Source organism: Borostomias antarcticus (assembly GCF_949987555.1).
Source record: "Borostomias antarcticus genome assembly, chromosome: 24".
In the NCBI taxonomy this organism is placed as follows: Eukaryota; Metazoa; Chordata; class Actinopteri; order Stomiiformes; family Stomiidae; genus Borostomias; species Borostomias antarcticus.
The window spans coordinates 4,087,626-4,107,625 of NC_140257.1; the positions used below are offsets into that span (position 1 = coordinate 4,087,626).

General features: G+C 49.0%; 1 protein-coding gene across 1 annotated transcript in view; it reads right to left on the reverse strand.

The window, feature by feature from the left end:
• Positions 1-15,355: 15,355 nt before the first annotated feature.
• LOC311325697 (quinone oxidoreductase-like) overlaps positions 15,356-20,000 on the reverse strand; it is an 18,619-nt gene continuing 13,974 nt past the window's right edge. Inside the window, exons 7-8 of the mRNA XM_084458437.1 lie at positions 18,535-18,641; positions 15,356-15,731 (exon numbers count right to left, since the gene is read on the reverse strand). Of these exons, the coding sequence (XP_084314563.1) occupies positions 15,554-15,731; positions 18,535-18,641 (285 nt within the window). The 3' untranslated portion in view covers positions 15,356-15,553. The remainder of the gene's footprint in view (positions 15,732-18,534; positions 18,642-20,000) is intronic.

Genomic DNA, 20,000 nt, shown 5'->3' on the forward strand with positions numbered 1-20,000 from the left:
GTTATCCATAATCATCAACTAGAGATTAGCTGTCTGGCTGAACCTTGGTTGGTTTCTTGCGGACACTCTCTAGACCACATTATCTGATTCTGACAGAACAGCCTTTATTAATCTCACTTTATTTCACATTCGGCGTTGTGCATCACATATCTTAGTGTAAAACAGAATCTACAAAAAAAAGGTAAATCAACGATCAGTCCGCACAAAATGTTCAGCTGAATAATTAACATTTCAAATTCATAAAACATTCATAAAGTTCATAAAACATTAAGCCAATAAACAGGACATACTTTATTATACAATGCTATACTATTTTACACTATGCTATGCTATGCTAGGCTAGGCTAGGCTACGCTATGCGTCATCGTATCTTCTTGTCCAGGGCAGTGGGGGGTCGGTTGTTGGTCTGCTCTGGCAGCACCAGTCTGATCCTTCTCTTGGAGGGCAGGTACTCCTGCATGACAGCAGGGGCTTCAGTCTGCGGGGCTGTAGACTGAGGGGCTGCAGACTGAGGGGCTGCAGACTGAGGGGCAGTAGACTGAGGGGCTGCAGACTGAGGGGCTGCAGACTGAGGGGCTGCAGACTGATAGGGTATAGACTGAGGGGCTGCAGACTGAGGGGCTGTAGACTGAGGGGCTGCAGACTGAGGGGCTGCAGACTGAGGGGCTGCAGACTGAGGGGCTGCAGACTGAGGGGCTGTAGACTGAGGGGCTGCAGACTGAGGGGCTGTAGACTGAGGGGCTGCAGACTGATAGGGTATAGACTGAGGGGCTGCAGACTGATGGGGTGTAGACTGAGGGGCTGCAGACTGATGGGGTGTAGACTGAGGGGCTGCAGACTGAGGGGTTGTAGACTGAGGGGCTGTAGACTGAGGGGCTGTAGACTGAGGGGCAGTAGACTGAGGGGCTGTAGACTGAGGGGCTGCAGACTGAGGGGTTGTAGACTGAGGGGCTGCAGACTGAGGAGCTGCAGGATGAGAGGCTATAGCCTGAGGGGCAGTAGACTGGGGGGCAGTAGACTGAGGGGCTGTAGACTGAGGGGCTGCAGACTGAGGGGCTGTAGACTGAGGGGCTGTAGACTGAGGGGCAGTAGACTGAGGGGCTGCAGACTGAGGGGCTGCAGACTGAGGGGTTGTAGACTGAGGGGCTGTAGACTGAGGGGCTGTAGACTGAGGGGCAGTAGACTGAGGGGCTGTAGACTGAGGGGCTGCAGACTGAGGGGTTGTAGACTGAGGGGCTGCAGACTGAGGAGCTGCAGGATGAGAGGCTATAGCCTGAGGGGCAGTAGACTGGGGGGCAGTAGACTGAGGGGCTGCAGACCGAGGGGCTGTAGACTGAGGGGCTGTAGGCTGAGGGGCTGCAGACCGAGGGGCTAAAGACTGATAGGGTGCAGACTGAGGGGCTGTAGACTGATAGGGTGCAGACTGAGGGGCTGTAGACTGAGGGGCTGCAGACTGATAGGGTATAGACTGATAGGCTGAAGACTGAGGGGCTGCAGACTGATAGGGTATAGACTGATAGGGTGCAGACTGAGGGGCTGTAGACTGAGGGGCTGTAGAATGATAGGGTATAGACTGATAGGGTGCAGACTGAGGGGCTGCAGACTGATAGGGTGCAGACTGAGGGGCTGTAGACTGATAGGGTATAGACTGATAGGCTGAAGACTGAGGGGCTGCAGACTGATAGGGTATAGACTGATAGGGTATAGACTGATAGGGTGCAGACTGAGGGGATGCAGACTGATAGGGTATAGACTGATAGGGTATAGACTGATAGGGTATAGACTGATAGGGTATAGACTGATAGGGTATAGACTGATAGGGTATAGACTGATAGGGTGCAGACTGATAGGGTGCAGACTGATAGGGTATAGACTGATAGGGTGCAGACTGATAGGGTGCAGACTGATAGGGTATAGACTGATAGGGTATAGACTGATAGGGTATAGACTGATAGGGTGCAGACTGATAGGGTATAGACTGATAGGGTGCAGACTGATAGGGTATAGACTGATAGGGTATAGACTGATAGGGTATAGACTGATAGGGTATAGACTGATAGGGTGCAGACTGAGGGGCTGCAGACCGAGGGGCCAGAGCCAGAGTCAGACTGTTATTGTTGGACACATTCTCCCTGTTGAGGGGACCAGGAGCCTGTAGGCTCTGGAAGCCTGGAGCTTGGGGGGCCAGAGGAGGATAACCCTGCCCGGCCTGGAGGCCCGCAGCCTGGGTAAGGGTTGAGCCAAGCCTGGGTCCCTGGTTCAGGTGGCCTGGAGGTGGTTGGGAGAAGGGCTGGATGACAGAGTTACCGACAGGTAAACTTCCCGGCTGGCCTGGATGGAGAGGGGATGTGTGAGCGAGGTTAGGCGCTAGGACAGCAGAGGGGTGCGGGCGGCTCGTTAGTAGCGATGGGGGCCCTAAGCTGCCGCTCTGTGGCTGTAAGGGGCCAGTATAAGGCATGTTTGGAGCCTGAAGGTTTTGTAAACTTCCTGTCTGCCAAGGAAGTCCTCTGACACCAGCTCCTGGGAAGAGGAGAGGCTGTGAGGATGACCGCTGGATGTTTCCCTGGAGACCGGGGTGTGGTAGTCCCCGCCCCGGCACGTTGGCGTACGCCCCCATCTGCTGACCGAAGGCGGAGCTCCCGGCCGGGTCTGATTGGTTGGCGGTGTTGTCGTTCAGGGTGTGCTCTCCCTCCACGCCCGCCTCACCCTCTCGCTGCGGTTTGGAGCAAGCCTTCTTCTGCTTGGAGGAAGACTTGCTTTTTGTCGATTCCTCCTCTTCATCCTCCTCCTCCTCCTCATCCTTCCTCTTCGATCTCTTAGCGGATGACTGTTTGCTCTTGAGTTTGGATCCTCCTCCTTTCCCCTCCTTCCTGCTCCCCTTGCTCCCTGCCTTGGGGTGGACCTTCCCCTTCCTCAGAGGGTTCAGGATCAGCTTGACCTTCAGCAGCCGGCTGGACTGGACCTTCGGTCTCTGCCTCCTGGAGTTCTCGTCTCGCGCTCCGTCACTAGTTCTCCTGGTTCTCCCAGTTCCCCCGGCCCCCTCGCCGCCCGGCCTCTGTTCTCCGCCCTCCGTCTTTCCGGAAGCTTCCGTATCGTCCTCTCTTCCTCCGCCGCTGTCCTTGTTCCTCAGTTGGTCCAGCAGGCGCGCCCCGGGACGCTCTAGATAGAACGAGACGCTCCTCGCTACTCCTCTCCCCCTCGCGGCGCCGTAGCCGTCGGTATCGTACGGGTTGGGGTTCAGGTTCCACCCCGTGTTCAGTCTGTGCTGGGGATGGGTGTTGGGGTAGCCGCTGTAGAGGGCGGTCTCTGTGGCGCTGGGCGGGTAGCGTCCCTCCCTGCCCGGCTGCCCAGTCCTCCTGTACTCGAACGCCCTGTGACAGTTACCACAGCTGAGGGTCGGGGTGTCCAGTCCGGGTCCCGGTCCGGCTGTCTCTCCCCCAGGTGGGTAGCCCCCCCGGCCCCTGTCCCCCGTGTCCGTGTGACCCCCCCGTGCTTTGCCCTCACCCCCCCGCCTGCCGTGGCCGACTGCCTGTCTCTGGGCGCCCTCTAGTGGAGGTCTGCTGGCACTAGGACCTCTGTGGTGATAGGCCTCTTCTTGTTGACGGCTGATTGGGTGGCTGGCCTGGCCCCCTGCCGGCCTGACCGATGACCTTTCACCTCTGACATCTGTCAAAAGAGAGAGGGAAACTTGTGAGTCCTTCAATGACAATAAATGGTGTGCTCATTCAAACTCGAACTGTTCATATTTAGCTACATAATCAGCCCTTAACCCTCACCTGCCAGCTGTGACCTCACTGGGTGTGTCATGTATCTACTCCTCTCCTCCCTCTCTTCTGTCCCATTAGGCCACGCCCCTCCCTGTCTGAGCGTGTGCGGAAACGCCCCTTTGTGTCCATCTCCTCCTCCGGACTCTTCCCCCAATGTCCTGCAGTTGGGACATCTAAAATGTCCGCTGCCGTCTCCCATCCTGGACCTAAGATGGCCGCCATTGTCCTCCAACATTGCTGCTTCCCTGCTCCATGGTGCGTGGTTTCCCTGTGGGTGGTTGCTATTGGCCAGCATGAGTTTGGTGTCCAATCCTTCCTTCGTTCCGCCCACATCGCGTTGAGTGACAGTTTGTCCAGGCTCCGCCCCCTTTTCCTTCTTGGCACCGCCCTTCGGTGACCTCATCAGGACGCCTTTGCGGAATAACACCAACAGCACCAGCAGAATCAGGCCAACTCCACCTGGCAGTACGGTAGATAACAGTAGAACACAATAAACAATCAAACTACCACAGTAGAACACAATAAATACACAGCAGAATTCAGCAGTAGGACACGGTAACATCCATCCATCCATCTTCATCCGCTTATCCGGGGTCGGGTCGCGGAGGCAGCAGTTCCAGCAAGGGGCCCCAGACATCCCTTTCCCTGGCAGCATCAACCAGCTCTGCCTGGGGAATCTTTAGCCGCTCCCAGGCCAGTGCGGAGATGTAGTCCCGCCATCTAGTCCTGGGTCTACCCCACTGCCTCCTCCCAGCCAGACACGCCTGGAACACCTCCCTAGGGAGGCGCCCAGGAGTCATCCTCACTAGATGCCCGAACCACCTCAACTGGCTCCTTTCGACGCAAAGGAGCAGCAACTCTACTCCGAGTCTCTCCCGGATGACTGAACTTCTCACCCGATCTCTCAGGGAGACCCCAGCCACCCTCCGGAGAAAACTCATTTTGGCCGCTTGTATCTGTGATCTCGTTCTTTCGGTCATGACCCATCCTTCATGACCATAGGTGAGGGTGGGGACGAAGATAGACCGATAGATCGAGAGCTTTGCCGCTGTAACATAATGCAACTAAATCAAATCAATTGTTTTTGTATAGCGCATTTCATACAATGCACTTTACAAAGAGCAATGGGGGTTTGGACATGGGTCCTACCCCTACTACAGTCAATGCTCATCTGTAAATCCATTCCACTCCTGTCCAGATGGTGGCACTAGCCTCCAGCGGAATCTGTCTCGGTTGTGGGCGGTCTCACCAGAGAAGCAGGCGGCGGCGGCGATGGCCAGGTCTCTGACGTAGTGCTGGGCGGAGATGGAGCTCCTGGCCTCCAACTGGACCATAATGTTCTGGTTCTGGTTCTGGTTTGGCGGGACACAGTTGGCCTCGGTCAGGTCCAGCACTCTGGTCACTGCAGGGTTGTCAGCGCTCACACACACCAGCCTCCCAGCGTTATACAGCAGCTGGGACACGGACATAACAACGGGGTATTAGACTACTCTCAGGCTACTCTCAGGCTACTCTCAGGCTACTCTAAGGCAACTCTTAGGCTACTCTTAGGCTACTCTCAGGCTACTCTCAGGCTACTCTCAGGCTACTCTTAGGCTACTCTTAGGCTACTCTCAGGCTACTCTCAGGCTACTCTCAGGCTACTCTTAGGCTACTCTCAGGCTACTCTCAGGCTACTCTCAGGCTACTCTTAGGCTACTCTTAGGCTACTCTTAGGCTACTCTTAGGCTACTCTCAGGCTACTCTCAGGCTACTCTTAGGCTACTCTCAGGCTACTCTCAGGCTACTCTTAGGCTACTCTTAGGCTACTCTTAGGCTACTCTCAGGCTTCTCTCAGGCTACTCTCAGGCTACTCTCAGGCTACTCTTAGGCTACTCTTAGACTATTCTCAGGCTACTCTCAGGCTACTCTGAGGCTACTCTCAGGCTACTCTCAGGCTACTCTTAGGATACTCTTAATCTACTCTCAGGCTACTCTCAGGATACTCTTAATCTACTCTTAGGCTACTCTCAGAGTGATACAGATTCAGTGTTGATGGATGGATGGATGGATGGATGGTGGATGGATGGATGGATGGATGGATGGTGGATGGATTGATGGATGGATGGATGGATGGATGGATGGATGGATGGATGGATGGATGGATGGATGGATGGATGATTTTGTGTAATTTTGGGGCACAACCCAAGATTAAGATCTTGCTGATCTTGGAGCAGCAGGTGCTCTTCAAACAGAACCCTCTAGCTGTGGTTGACCTTATCCGGAGCCTGCATGTAGCTGGAGAGGAAGGTGGCCAGCTGGCGGAGTTCACAGGTGCAGTTCCAGGTGTTGAGGTCCAGGTTGAGGCTTCCGAGCCAGGAGAGGTAGGAGAAGGTCTGGGCCGGCACCGAACGCAGACGGTTCCCCGACAGGTCCAGACTCCGCAGAGACACCAGCCCATGGAAACTGGTATTTACATTGATTGATCAGTCAGACGATCAATCTATCAATCAACCAATCAATCAAAAACCAACTGATGAATCGATATCATCAAATTAACCAAAGAACCAATCCATTAATCAATGAAACCATTGATCAACCAATCAAACAACCCACCAGTGATTCCATCCATCAATCAATCAAAAGACAAAGTGTCCTCCGTCCTCACCTGCCCCTCCCCAGGTGTGACAGCAGGTTGTGGGAGAGGTCGAGGGTCTCCAGCCCCCTTAGGTCCACCTGGGAGAAGGTGTCATCCTCCAGACTGCTCAGCAAGTTCCCCTCCAGCCGCAGTATCCTCAGGGTCCTAGTGCCCTGGAACCACGAGCCGTTTACCTGGAGAGAGTCAAGATATGTGAACACTATAGCAAGCTGCTCTGTGCCAGTATGGTTCCTCACACAGATCTGAGTACGTCATCATCTGAAAATGTATCTGATAAAGACCTGGATCCTCCAGTCCTCCCCCGTCCGCCCACCTGTGTGAGGTCGTTGCTCCCCAGGTCGAGCACCTCCAGGCGGGCTAGGTCAGAGATGGCGCCCCCTCCCAGGGCCTGGTTGGTCAGCCGGTTGTGGTCCAGCAGCAGGGTGTGGAGCAGGCTCAGGTTCCCGAAGGCCAGGTGGGAGACGGTCACGATGGCGTTGTGGCTCAGGTCCAGCACGGTCAGGTTGGCCAGGTGGGAGAGCGAGCGTTGGTCCACGGAGGAGATGGAGCCGTCGGTCAGCATCAGGGCCTGGGTGGAGTCTGGGGCCTCTGGAGGGCCGCAGAGGGAGGAAGGACCATATTAGGGTCAAACACCATCTGTCATCCTTTCAAAAGCTTTGAAAAAAGATTGGGGCTGCGTTCCGAATTGCATACTATATAGTTACTATATAGTACGCCAAAAAAGTATGTAGTATGGATGCAGAACGGCAAAAATACCAGGATGTCCTACTACATCTGGGTGTATTTTGCAGTATGCAAGCCAGCTGATTTTTCTGGCTATTCTGACCCACAATCCTGTGCGCTGAGGACATGACTGTATGTCCGAGTCGCGCCAGAGGCGTTTTGATGAATCCCAGCTGTGGACGAATGTCGCTTTATGAACTGTGACAGATGTGGTCAAATTTCAAGGCGCAATGTTATGACAAGGTAGTATGTCCCAATTGGATGCGTACTGCGTGCGAAGTACATACTTTCTAGAGGCAGCTGTAGTACGTTCTGGTGTAAGTATGCAATTCGGAACAGCCTGGGTGAGCATGTCTGGCCCAATGGTGAAAAAGGACAAGTCCCACCCAATCAGCAGTGGAGTCGGTTTGAGCTACGAAACCCACCAATGATGTTGGAGAGCTGGTGGCAGATGAGGGCGTGTTCAGAACACACCACACAGGAGGCGGGGCATGAGAGGAGGCGGGGCCAGCGCTGGGCTCGTGTGATTGACAGCAGCAGCATCAGGAGGACACCTGGAATGGAATATTACCATGGAGAGATAGAGAGAGAGAGAGAGAGAGAGGGAAAGAGAGAGAAATAGAGTGAGAAATGAGAAAGAGAGAGAGAGAGAAAGCGAGAGAGAGAGAAAGAGGGAGAGGGAAAGAGAGAGAGAGGGAAAGAGAGAGGGAAAGAGAGACAAAGAGAGTGAGAGAGATGGGGGAGAGAGAGAGAGGGAAAGAGAGAGAAAGAGAGAGAGAGAGGGAGGGAGGGAGAGAAAGACAGGCAGTTGTTCTCAAAGAATATTGTGTATGTTGGGAACTTAGCGTATAACTAGTGTTTTCAATGTTGTTCTCTACACAGCTCTTACTTCTCATGGTGCGTTACAGGGCGGGCGGAACGGTCCTCCATACGGCCCACCCTGCTCCCACCGGACTCATCCTCATCTTCATCCTCCTCCTCTTCACAAAGCTGCACTCCTTTCCTGGAAGGCGGGAAACGTCTGTCTGTCTGTGTGTGTTTGTGCGTGTCTAGTTGGTTGTGTGTTTGTGTGTGTCTAGTTGGTTGTGTGTTTGTGTGTGTCTAGTTGGTTGTGTGTTTGTGTGTCTAGTTGGTTGTGTGTTTGTGTGTGTGTGTAGTTGGTTGTGTGTTTGTGCGTGTGTCTAGTTGGTTGTGTGTTTGTGTGTGTCTAGTTGGTTGTGTGTTTGTGTGTGTCTAGTTGGTTGTGTGTTTGTGTGTCTAGTTGGTTGTGTGTTTGTGTGTGTGTGTAGTTGGTTGTGTGTTTGTGCGTGTGTCTAGTTGGTTGTGTGTTTGTGCGTGTGTCTAGTTGGTTGTGTGTTTGTGTGTGTCTAGTTGGTTGTGTGTTTGTGCGTGTGTCTAGTTGGTTGTGTGTTTGTGCGTGTCTAGTTGGTTGTGTGTTTGTGCGTGTCTAGTTGGTTGTGTGTTTGTGCGTGCCTAGTTGGTTGTGTGTTTGTGTGTGTGTCTAGTTGGTTGTGTGTTTGTGTGTGTCTAGTTGGTTGTGTGTTTGTGCGCGTGTCTAGTTGGTTGTGTGTTTGTATGTGTCTAGTTGGTTGTGTGTTTGTGCGTGTCTAGTTGGTTGTGTGTTTGTGTGTGTCTAGTTGGTTGTGTGTTTGTGTGTGTCTAGTTGGTTGTGTGTTTGTGCGTGTGTCTAGTTGGTTGTGTGTTTGTGTGTGTCTAGTTGGTTGTGTGTTTGTGCGTGTCTAGTTGGTTGTGTGTTTGTGCGTGTGTCTAGTTGGTTGTGTGTTTGTGCGTGTGTCTAGTTGGTTGTGTGTTTGTGCGTGTCTAGTTGGTTGTGTGTTTGTGTGTGTCTAGTTGGTTGTGTGTTTGTGTGTGTGTCTAGTTGGTTGTGTGTTTGTGCGTGTGTCTAGTTGGTTGTGTGTTTGTGTGTGTCTAGTTGGTTGTGTGTTTGTGAGTGTTTCTAGTTGGTTGTGTGTTGTGTGTGTCTAGTTGGTTGTGTGTTTGTGTGTGTCTAGTTAGTTGTGTGTGTGTGTGTGTCTAGTTGGTTGTGTGTTTGTGTGTGTCTAGTTAGTTGTGTGTGTGTGTGTAGTTGGTTGTGTTGCTGGGAGACAGAGCAGTGGTCTGTGTGATGGAGGCGGTCTGAGGTTCGAGTGATAAAACATGCATGATGCTTCAATGACTGTACCTCCCCCGGAGTCTACTGTTATCCGTGTGTGTGTGTGTGTGTGTGTGTGTGTGTGTGTGTGTGTGTGTGTGTGTGTGTGTGTGTGTGAGTCACAGCAGGTATGGCAACAGCTGTCATGTGTATAGAGTGACCAGGTAGGGGGGAACTGACAGGAGAGCTTCTCAGGTGACTGACTGGTATCTCTTTGAGTGGTATCTAGTAGTGTGGTATCTCTAGTAGTGTGGTATCTCTAGTAGTGTGATATCTCTAGTAGTGTGGTATCTCTAGTAGTGTGATATCTCTAGTAGTGTGGTATCTCTAGTAGTGTGATATCTCTAGTAGTGTGGTATCTCTAGTAGTGTGGTATCTCTAGTAGTGTGGCATCTCTAGTAGTGTGATATCTCTAGTAGTGTGGTATCTCTAGTAGTGTGGTATCTCTAGTAGTGTGATATCTCTAGTAGGGTGGTATCTCTAGTAGTGTGGTATCTAGTAGTGTGGTATCTAGTAGTGTGGTATCTCTAGTAGTGTGGTATCTCTAGTAGTGTGATATCTCTAGTAGTGTGGTATCTCTAGTAGTGTGATATCTCTAGTAGTGTGTTATCTCTAGTAGTGTGGTATATCTAGTAGTGTGGTATCTCTAGTAGTGTGATATCTCTAGTAGTGTGGTATCTCTTTGAGTGGTATCTCTAGTAGTGTGGTATCTCTAGTAGTGTGGTATCTCTAGTAGTGTGGTATCTAGTAGTGTGGTATATCTAGTAGTGTGGTATCTCTAGTAGTGTGGTATCTCTAGTAGTGTGATATCTCTAGTAGTGTGGTATCTCTAGTAGTGTGATATCTCTAGTAGTGTGATATCTCTAGTAGTGTGGTATCTCTTTGAGTGGTATCTCTAGTAGTGTGGTATCTCTAGTAGTGTGATATCTCTAGTAGTGTGGTATCTCTAGTAGTGTGATATCTCTAGTAGTGTGGTATCTCTAGTAGTGTGATATCTCTAGTAGTGTGGTATCTAGTAGTGTGATATCTCTAGTAGTGTGGTATCTCTAGTAGTGTGGTATCTCTAGTAGTGTGGTATCTCTAGTAGTGTGATATCTCTAGTAGTGTGGTATCTCTAGTAGTGTGGTATATCTAGTAGTGTGATATCTCTAGTAGTGTGGTATCTCTAGTAATGTGGTATCTCAAGTAGTGTGATATCTCTAGTAGTGTGGTATCTCTAGTAGTGTGGTATCTCTAGTAGTGTGGTATCTCTAGAAGTGTGGTATCTCTAGTAGTGTGGTATATCTAGTAGTGTGGTATCTCTAGTAGTGTGGTATCTCTAGTAGTGTGGTATCTAGTAGTGTGATATCTCTAGTAGTGTGGTATCTCTAGTAGTGTGGTATCTCTAGTAGTGTGGTATCTAGTAGTGTGATATCTCTAGTAGTGTGGTATCTAGTAGTGTGGTATCTAGTAGTGTGGTATCTCTAGTAGTGTGGTATCTAGTAGTGTGGTATCTAGTAGTGTGGTATCTCTAGTAGTGTGGTATCTCTAGTAGTGTGGTATATCTAGTAGTGTGGTATCTCTAGTAGTGTGGTATCTCTAGTAGTGTGATATCTCTAGTAGTGTGGTATCTCTAGTAGTGTGATATCTCTAGTAGTGTGGTATCTCTAGTAGTGTGGTATCTAGTAGTGTGATATCTCTAGTAGTGTGGTATCTAGTAGTGTGGTATCTAGTAGTGTGGTATCTCTAGTAGTGTGGTATCTAGTACTGTGGTATCTAGTAGTGTGGTATCTCTAGTAGTGTGGTATCTCTAGTAGTGTGGTATCTCTAGTAGTGTGATATCTCTAGTAGTGTGGTATCTCTAGTAGTGTGATATCTCTAGTAGTGTGGTATATCTAGTAGTGTGGTATCTAGTAGTGTGGTATCTCTAGTAGTGTGGTATCTCTAGTAGTGTGATATCTCTAGTAGTGTGGTATCTCTAGTAGTGAGGTATCTCTAGTAGTGTGGTATATCTAGTAGTGTGGCATCTCTAGTAGTGTGGTATCTCTAGTAGTGTGGTATATCTAGTAGTGTGGTATCTCTAGTAGTGTGGTATCTCTAGTAGTGTTGTATCTCTAGTAGTGTGGTATCTCTAGTAGTGTGGTATCTCTAGTAGTGTTGTATCTCTAGTAGTGTTGTGGTATCTCTAGTAGTGTGGTATCTCTAGTAGTGTGGTATCTAGTAGTGTGGTATCTCTAGAAGGGTGGTATCTCTAGTAGTGTGATATCTCTAGTAGTGTGATATCTCTAGTAGTGTGGTATCTCTAGTAGTGTGATATCTCTAGTAGTGTGGTATCTAGTAGTGTGGTATCTCTAGTAGTGTGGTATCTCTAGTAGTGTGGTATCTAGTAGTGTGGTATCTCTAGTAGTGTGGTATCTCTAGTAGTGTGATATCTCTAGTAGTGTGGTATCTCTAGTAGTGTGATATCTAGTAGTGTGGTATCTCTAGTAGTGTGGTATCTCTAGTAGTGTGGTATCTCTAGTAGTGTGGTATCTCTAGTAGTGTGGTATCTAGTAGCGTGGTAGCTCTAGTAGTGTGGTATCTCTAGTAGTGTGATATCTCTAGTAGTGTGGTATCTAGTAGTGTGGTATCTCTAGTAGTGTGGTATCTCTAGTAGTGTGATATCTCTAGTAGTGTGGTATCTCTAGTAGTGTGATATCTAGTAGTGTGGTATCTCTAGTAGTGTGGTATCTCTAGTAGTGTGGTATCTCTAGTAGTGTGATATCTAGTAGTGTGGTATCTCTAGTAGTGTGGTATCTCTAGTAGTGTGGTATCTAGTAGCGTGGTATCTCTAGTAGTGTGGTATCTCTAGTAGTGTGATATCTCTAGTAGTGTGGTATCTAGTAGTGTGGTATCTCTAGTAGTGTGGTATCTCTAGTAGTGTGGTATCTAGTAGTGTGGTATCTCTAGTAGTGTGGTATCTCTAGTAGTGTGGTATCTCTAGTAGTGTGATATCTCTAGTAGTGTGGTATCTCTAGTAGTGTGGTATCTCTAGTAGTGTGGTATCTAGTAGTGTGGTATCTCTAGTAGTGTGGTATCTCTAGTAGTGTGGTATCTCTAGTAGTGAGGTATCTCTAGTAGTATGATATATCTAGTAGTGTGGTATCTCTAGTGGTATCTCTAGTAGTGTTGTATCTCTAGTAGTGTGGTATCTAGTAGTGTGATATCTCTAGTAGTGTGGTATCTCTAGTAGTGTGGTATCTAGTAGTGTGGTATCTCTAGTAGTGTGGTATCTCTAGTAGTGTGGTATCTCTAGTAGTGAGGTATCTCTAGTAGTATGATATATCTAGTAGTGTGGTATCTCTAGTGGTATCTCTAGTAGTGTGGTATCTCTAGTAGTGTGATATCTCTAGTAGTGTGGTATCTCTAGTAGTGTGGCATCTCTAGTAGTGTGGTATCTCTAGTAGTGTGGTATATCTAGTAGTGTTGTGGTATCTCTAGTAGTGTGGTATCTCTAGTAGTGTGATATCTCTAGTAGTGTGGTATCTCTAGTAGTGTGGTATCTCTCTAGTAGTGTGGTATCTCTAGTAGTGTGGTATCTCTAGTAGTGAGGTATCTCTAGTAGTGTGGTATCTCTAGTAGTGTGGTATATCTAGTAGTGTTGTGGTATCTCTAGTAGTGTTGTATCTCTAGTAGTGTGGTATCTCTAGTAGTGTGGTATATCTAGTAGTGTGGTATCTAGTAGTGTGGTATCTCTAGTAGTGTGTTATCTCTAGTAGTGTGGTATCTCTAGTAGTGTGGTATATCTAGTAGTGTGGTATCTAGTAGTGTGGTATCTCTAGTAGTGTGGTATCTCTAGTAGTGTGGTATCTAGTAGTGTGGTATCTCTAGTAGTGTGGTATCTCTAGTAGTGTGGTATCTCTAGTAGTGTTGTGGTATCTCTAGTAGTGTGGTATCTCTAGTAGTGTGGTATCTCTAGTAGTGTGGTATCTCTAGTAATGTGGTATCTCTAGTAGTGTGGTATCTCTAGTAGTGTGGTATCTAGTAGTGTGGTATCTCTAGTAGTGTGATATCTCTAGTAGTGTGATATATCTAGTAGTGTTGTATCTCTAGTAGTGTGGTATCTCTAGTAATGTGATATCTCTAGTAGTGTGGTATCTCTAGTAGTGTTGTGGTATCTCTAGTAGTGTGGTATATCTAGTAGTGTGGTATCTCTAGTAGTGTGATATCTCTAGTAGTGTGGTATCTCTAGTAGTGTGGTATCTCTAGTAGTGTTGTGGTATCTCTAGTAGTGTGGTATCTCTAGTAGTGTGGTATCTCTAGTAGTGTGGTATCTCTAGTAGTGTTGTGGTATCTCTAGTAGTGTGGTATATCTAGTAGTGTGGTATCTCTAGTAGTGTGATATCTCTAGTAGTGTGGTATCTCTAGTAGTGTGGTATCTCTAGTAGTGTGGTATCTCTAGTAGTGTGATATCTCTAGTAGTGTGGTATCTCTAGTAGTGTGATATCTCTAGTAGTGTGGTATCTCTAGTAGTGTGGTATCTCTAGTAGTGTGATATCTCTAGTAGTGTGGTATCTAGTAGTGTGGTATCTCTAGTAGTGTGGTATCTCTAGTAGTGTGGTATCTAGTAGTGTGGTATCTCTAGTAGTGTTGTGGTATCTCTAGTAGTGTGGTATCTCTAGTAGTGTTGTGGTATCTCTAGTAGTGTGGTATCTCTAGTAGTGTGATATCTCTAGTAGTGTGGTATCTCTAGTTGTGTGGTATCTCTAGTAGTGTGGTATCTCTAGTAGTGTTGTGGTACTCAAGGTCAGTCTTGGTCTCCAGACTGGTCTCAAGACAAAGCGGACTGTGGATTTTATTTCCAGACCGGTCAAGATCCTACCTGAGGGATTATCACTCAACAGCCTGTGCCTTGTCTCATTCGTTAACATCACTACTGTGATCGGATGTAAACCTCCCGCCTCAAATGCAACTCCTAACTTGTCAGATCAGTTTGAGGAGTGGTTTGGTTTGCATGTTGCACGTTTTATCGTGTCACTTGGTCTCGATACACTCTGGTCGTGGTCATGACTCTTTAGGTGGTACAGCAACACTAATCTGTGTGTCTCCTCTCCTAATGACCCTGACCCCTACACACACACACACACACACACACACACACACACACACACACACACACACACACAGCTTAACTCACCTGACCCTCGACCGAATGACTGTCTGTAACACCGTAATTGAGTCAGTCCCTTTCTGTGTTGTGTGTAGTAACGTACACGACAACAGGCCACACTACACAACAACGCACAACAACGCACTCCATCCACAGCAACACAAAAACACACCCTGGATAGTGAACACCACTTCACCTCTGAGCCTCCCTTCACATTGATGACGTCCTCCTTCCAGGGACAATGGTACGATCCACTTGCAGATGAATCCATTAATAGTCAAATCCAGGTTCAGACCACCAGTCCAATAAAGGGGGATTCCATTGTAATTCCATAATTGAGGCTTCTCTGTAGCATGCTGCAGCTTAGCTAGCCAGTGCTAGGCTTCTACAGACTAAGAGTAACACTAAGAGTAGCATAGCACAGATAAGAGACCTAAGCCACTGGAAATAGTGTAGTAATAGTCGCTCTAAGACTGGATGCTGTGTAGAGCAGGTGAGTGAATAGTCTATTAGAAGGTTTCTAGCACAGTATGAGTGTTACTGTCTAACAGTAGAGGCTGTGCTGCCCGTCGCGCTGGGTTGGGTTACCAGGGCTCTGGGCATGCTCAGTGGGTTACCAGGGCTCTGGGCATGCTCAGTGGGTTACCAGGGCTCTGGGCATGCTCAGTGGGACGCTCGGTCACCTGAGCCGGCCTGGTGGTTCAGCGCTGCTTCTCTTGACCTCTGACCTCCTCACAGACAGGCGGCATGGACCGCAGACAGGAGGGACCATCAAAGACTTTAAAAGAACGATTAAAGAATCGCTACCACTGCCTGTGGATGTTGTGTCATGTGATTAATACACTATTACTAATCTGAACTGGATATGAAAAATTATTTTTTTTAATTTTCCAAATTAAAATGTAAATAAAATCCAAAGACTCAGTATTACTACATTAATAATTTATTATAGTTGAGTATTCTTCTTGCAGATTTAAATCCATAATCTATAAAATGTTTGGGATTACTCCTCCTTTCCTTCAGTAATGTCAACTTTTATAATACCAATCTTTAAACGTGGCAAGAGGTCAAACTGAGGGCATGCTTCCCACTTGACTTCCTGTCTTGTCCGTTAGTGACCTTTGACCTGTGTATGAGGGGGTTGGTCACATGGTTAACACCATCTTCCCAGAAGCCCCGGGGCAGTTGATGATGTCATGGTGGGCCTGGGCGGCGGCCTCCAGGGTGTACTGCTGCCCCACGGACGGCCTCAGCCAACCAGCATCCATCCCTGAGAACAACGCCGCCACACACTCCGCCTTCTCCTGAGAGAGAGAGAGAGAGAGAGAGAGAGGAGGGAGAGAGAGAGAGAGAGGAGGGAGAGAGAGAGAGAGAGAGGGAGGGAGGGAGGGAGGGAGGGAGAGAGAGAGAGAGAGAGAGAGAGAGAGAGAGAGGGGGAGAGAGAGAGAGAGGGAGAGAGAGGAGGGATAGAGGGAGGGAGAGAGAGAGCGAGAGAGAGAGGAGGGAGAGAGAGAGAGAGAGGAAAAGGAGGGAGAGAGAGAGGAGGGAGAGAGAGAGGAGGGAGAGAGAGAGAGGAGGGAGAGAGAAAGAGAGGAGGGAGAGAGAGAGAGGAGGGAGAGAGAGAAAGAGTAGAGGGAGAGAGAGAGCGAGAGAGACAGGAGGGAGAGAGAGAGGAGGGAGAGAGAGAGAGAGGTAGTGAATGGGGAGGAGGTGCTGAGTGGAATGTGATACTCCTCCCCACACCCCGCCTCTCAGAACTACACACCAAGGCCAGAGCACACATTACAACCACAATAACACAGAACACTAACCCACCCATTCACCACTCAACACTCCCCTCTGAACACAGGACACTAACCCACCCAGTCACCACTCAACACTCCCCTCTGAACACAGGACACTAACCCACCCAGTCACCACTCAACACTCCCCTCTGAACACAGGACACTAACCCACCCAGTCACCACTCAACACTCCCCTCTGAACACAGGACACTAACCCACCCAGTCACCACTCAACACTCCCCTCTGAACACAGGACCCTAACCCACCCAGTCACCACTCAACACTCCCCTCTGAACACAGAACACTAACCCACCCAGTCACCACTCAACACTCCCCTCTGAACACAGGACACTAACCCACCCAGTCACCACTCAACACTCCTCTCTGAACACAGGACACTAACCCACCCAGTCACCACTCAACACTCCCCTCTGAACACAGGACACTAACCCACCCAGTCACCACTCAACACTCCCCTCTGAACACAGGACACTAACCCACCCAGTCACCACTCAACACTCCCCTCTGAACACAGGACACTAACCCACCCAGTCACCACTCAACACTCCCCTCTGAACACAGGACACTAACCCACCCAGTCACCACTCAACACTCCCCTCTGAACACAGGTACAGGACACTCAGGTGCAGAAGGACCTGCTTCAGTAAGAGTCTGATCCCTGCAGCCATCGCTGCCTTAAACAGCCGGCCGGGCTGACTGCTAACCGGGGTGTGTGTGTGTGTGTGTGTGTTCGTATAGCTGTCCTGTAAGGTTGTTAACCGTGGTGTGTGTGTGTGTGTGTGTGTGTGTGTAGCTGTCCTGTAAGGTTGTTAACCGTGGTGTGTGTGTGTGAAGCTGTCCTGTAAGGTTGTTAACCGTGGTGTGTGTGTGTGTAGCTGTCCTGTAAGGTTGTTAACCGTGGTGTGTGTGTGTGTAGCTGTCCTGTAAGGTTGTTAACCGTGGTGTGTGTGTGTGTAGCTGTCCTGTAAGGTTGTTAACCGTGGTGTGTGTGTGTGTAGCTGTCCTGTAAGGTTGTTAACCGTGGTGTGTGTGTGTGTAGCTGTCCTGTAAGGTTGTTAACCGTGGTGTGTGTGTGTGTGTGTGTAGCTGTCCTGTAAGGTTGTTAACCGTGGTGTGTGTGTGTGTGTGTGTGTGTGTGTGTAGCTGTCCTGTAAGGTTGTTAACCGTGGTGTGTAGCTGTCCTGTAAGGTGTCTGTCAGGATGTGTGTAACTGTATGGTGTCTGTCAATGCATAGTATGGTGTTGTCTTTTTGTGTCATTGCGCAGTATGGTGTTGTTTTTTTGTGTCATTGCGCAGTATGGTGTTGTCTTTTTGTGTCATTGCGCAGTATGGTGTTGTTTTTTTGTGTCATTGCGCAGTATGGTGTTGTGTTTTTGTGTCATTGCGCAGTATGGTGTTGTGTTTTTGTGTCATTGCGCAGTTTGGTGTTGTGTTTTTGTGTCATTGCACAGTATGGTGTTGTGTTTTTGTGTCATTGCGCAGTATGGTGTTGTTTTTTTGTGTCATTGCGCAGTATGGTGTTGTTTTTTTGTGTCATTGCGCAGTATGGTGTTGTCTTTTTGTGTCATTGCGCAGTATGGTGTTGTCTTTTTGTGTCATTGCGCAGTATGGTGTTGTTTTTTTGTGTCATTGCACAGTATGGTGTTGTGTTTTTGTGTCATTGCTCAGTATGGTGTTGTGTTTTTGTGTCATTGCTCAGTATGGTGTTGTGTTTTTGTGTCATTGCGCAGTATGGTGTTGTGTTTTTGTGTCATTGCGCAGTTTGGTGTTGTGTTTTTGTGTCATTGCGCAGTATGGTGTTGTGTTTTTGTGTCATTGCGCAGTATGGTGTTGTGTTTTTGTGTCATTGCACAGTATGGTGTTGTGTTTTTGTGTCATTGCACAGTATGGTGTTGTGTTTTTGTGTCATTGCACAGTATGGTGTTGTGTTTTTGTGTCATTGCGCAGTATGGTGTTGTGTTTTTGTGTCATTGCACAGTATGGTGTTGTGTTTTTGTGTCATTGCGCAGTATGGTGTTGTGTTTTTGTGTCATTGCTCAGTATGGTGTTGTGTTTTTGTGTCATTGCACAGTATGGTGTTGTGTTTTTGTGTCATTGCACAGTATGGTGTTGTCATTGAGTGATGTTGTCCTTCGTAGGGGCTGTTTTCTGTATCACTGTGTGATATTTTCTGTCATCTGATTAATGTATCCAGTTCTGGGAAAAGAGTTTCCCCCTGTGGGACAATAAAGATCTAATCTAATCTAATCTAATCTAGACTACATGCTCGGCTCTATGGAGTCTAATGACATGTCTGAATAGTGGAATAGTCAAAGTCCACCAGGTTCTTACCGGCGTAGCGAAGAACAGCGCTACTCCCATGATGCTGGACTCCTTGGCCATCGTATCTCTGGGGTTGATCTCTATCGGCCCCCTGCTGCCAACGATCTACAGCACAGGAAAACTCAGCACCATGACTCAGGAAAACACAGCACCATGACACAGCACAACACAGCAGCATGACACAGGAACACAGCAGCATGACACAGGAAAACAGCACCATGACACAGGAAAACACAGAACCATGACAGCGCAACACAGCAACATGAAACAGGAATACACAGCAACATGACAGGAAAACACAGCAACATGACTTAACAGAACACAACAACATGACACAGCAACATCCATCCATCTTCATCCGCTTATCCGGGGTCGGGTCGCGGAGGCAGCAGTTCCAGCAGGGGGCCCCAGACATCCCTTTCCCTGGCAGCATCAACCAGCTCTGCCTGGGGAATCTTTAGCCGCTCACAGGCCAGTGCAGAGATGTAGTCCCGACACCTAGTCCTGGGTCTACCCCGCGGCCTCCTCCCAGCCAGACACGCCTGGAACACCTCCCTAGGAAGGCGCCCAGGAGGCATCCTCACTAGATGCCCGAACCACCTCAACTGGCTCCTTTCGACGCAAAGGAGCAGCGGCTCTACTCCGAGTCTCTCCCGGATGACTGAACTTCTCACCCGATCTCTCAGGGAGACCCCAGCCACCCTCCGGAGAAAACTTCATTTCGGCCGCTTGTATCCGTGATCTCGTTCTTTCGGTCATGACCCATCCTTCATGACCATAGGTGAGGGTGGGGACGAAGATAGACCGGTAGATCGAGAGCTTTGCCTTTTGGCTCAGCTCTCTTTTCGTCACAACAGTGCGGTAAAGCGACTGCAGAACCGCACCAGCTGCTCCGATTCTCCGGCCAAACTCCCTCTCCATGGTTCCCTCACTCGTGAACAAGACCCCCAGATACTTGAACTCCTTCACTTGGGGTAATGACTCATATCCTACTCGGAGCGGACAGGCCACCGGTTTCCTGCTGAGAACCATGGCCTCAGATTTAGAAGTGCTTATTCTCATCCCAGCCGCTTCACACTCAGTTGTGAACCTATCCAGAGAGTGCTGGAGGTCGCAGGCAGATGATGCCATCAAGACCACATCATCTGCAAATAGCAGCGACGTGATCCCCAGCTCACCGAACTGCAAACCCACCTCCCCACGGCTACGCCTCGATATCCTGTCCATGAAAATTGGATTGGTGACAAAGCGCAGCCCTGGTGGAGGCCAACCCCCACCGGAAAGGAAGACGACTTACTGCCGAGGACCCGGACACAGCTCTCACTCTGGGTGTACAGGGATTGGATGGCCCTAAGTAGGGACCCCCTCACCCCAAACTCCTGTATAACCCTCCACAAGACCTCTCGAGGGACCCGGTCGTAAGCCTTCTTCAAGTCCACAAAACACATGTAGACAGGTTGGGCA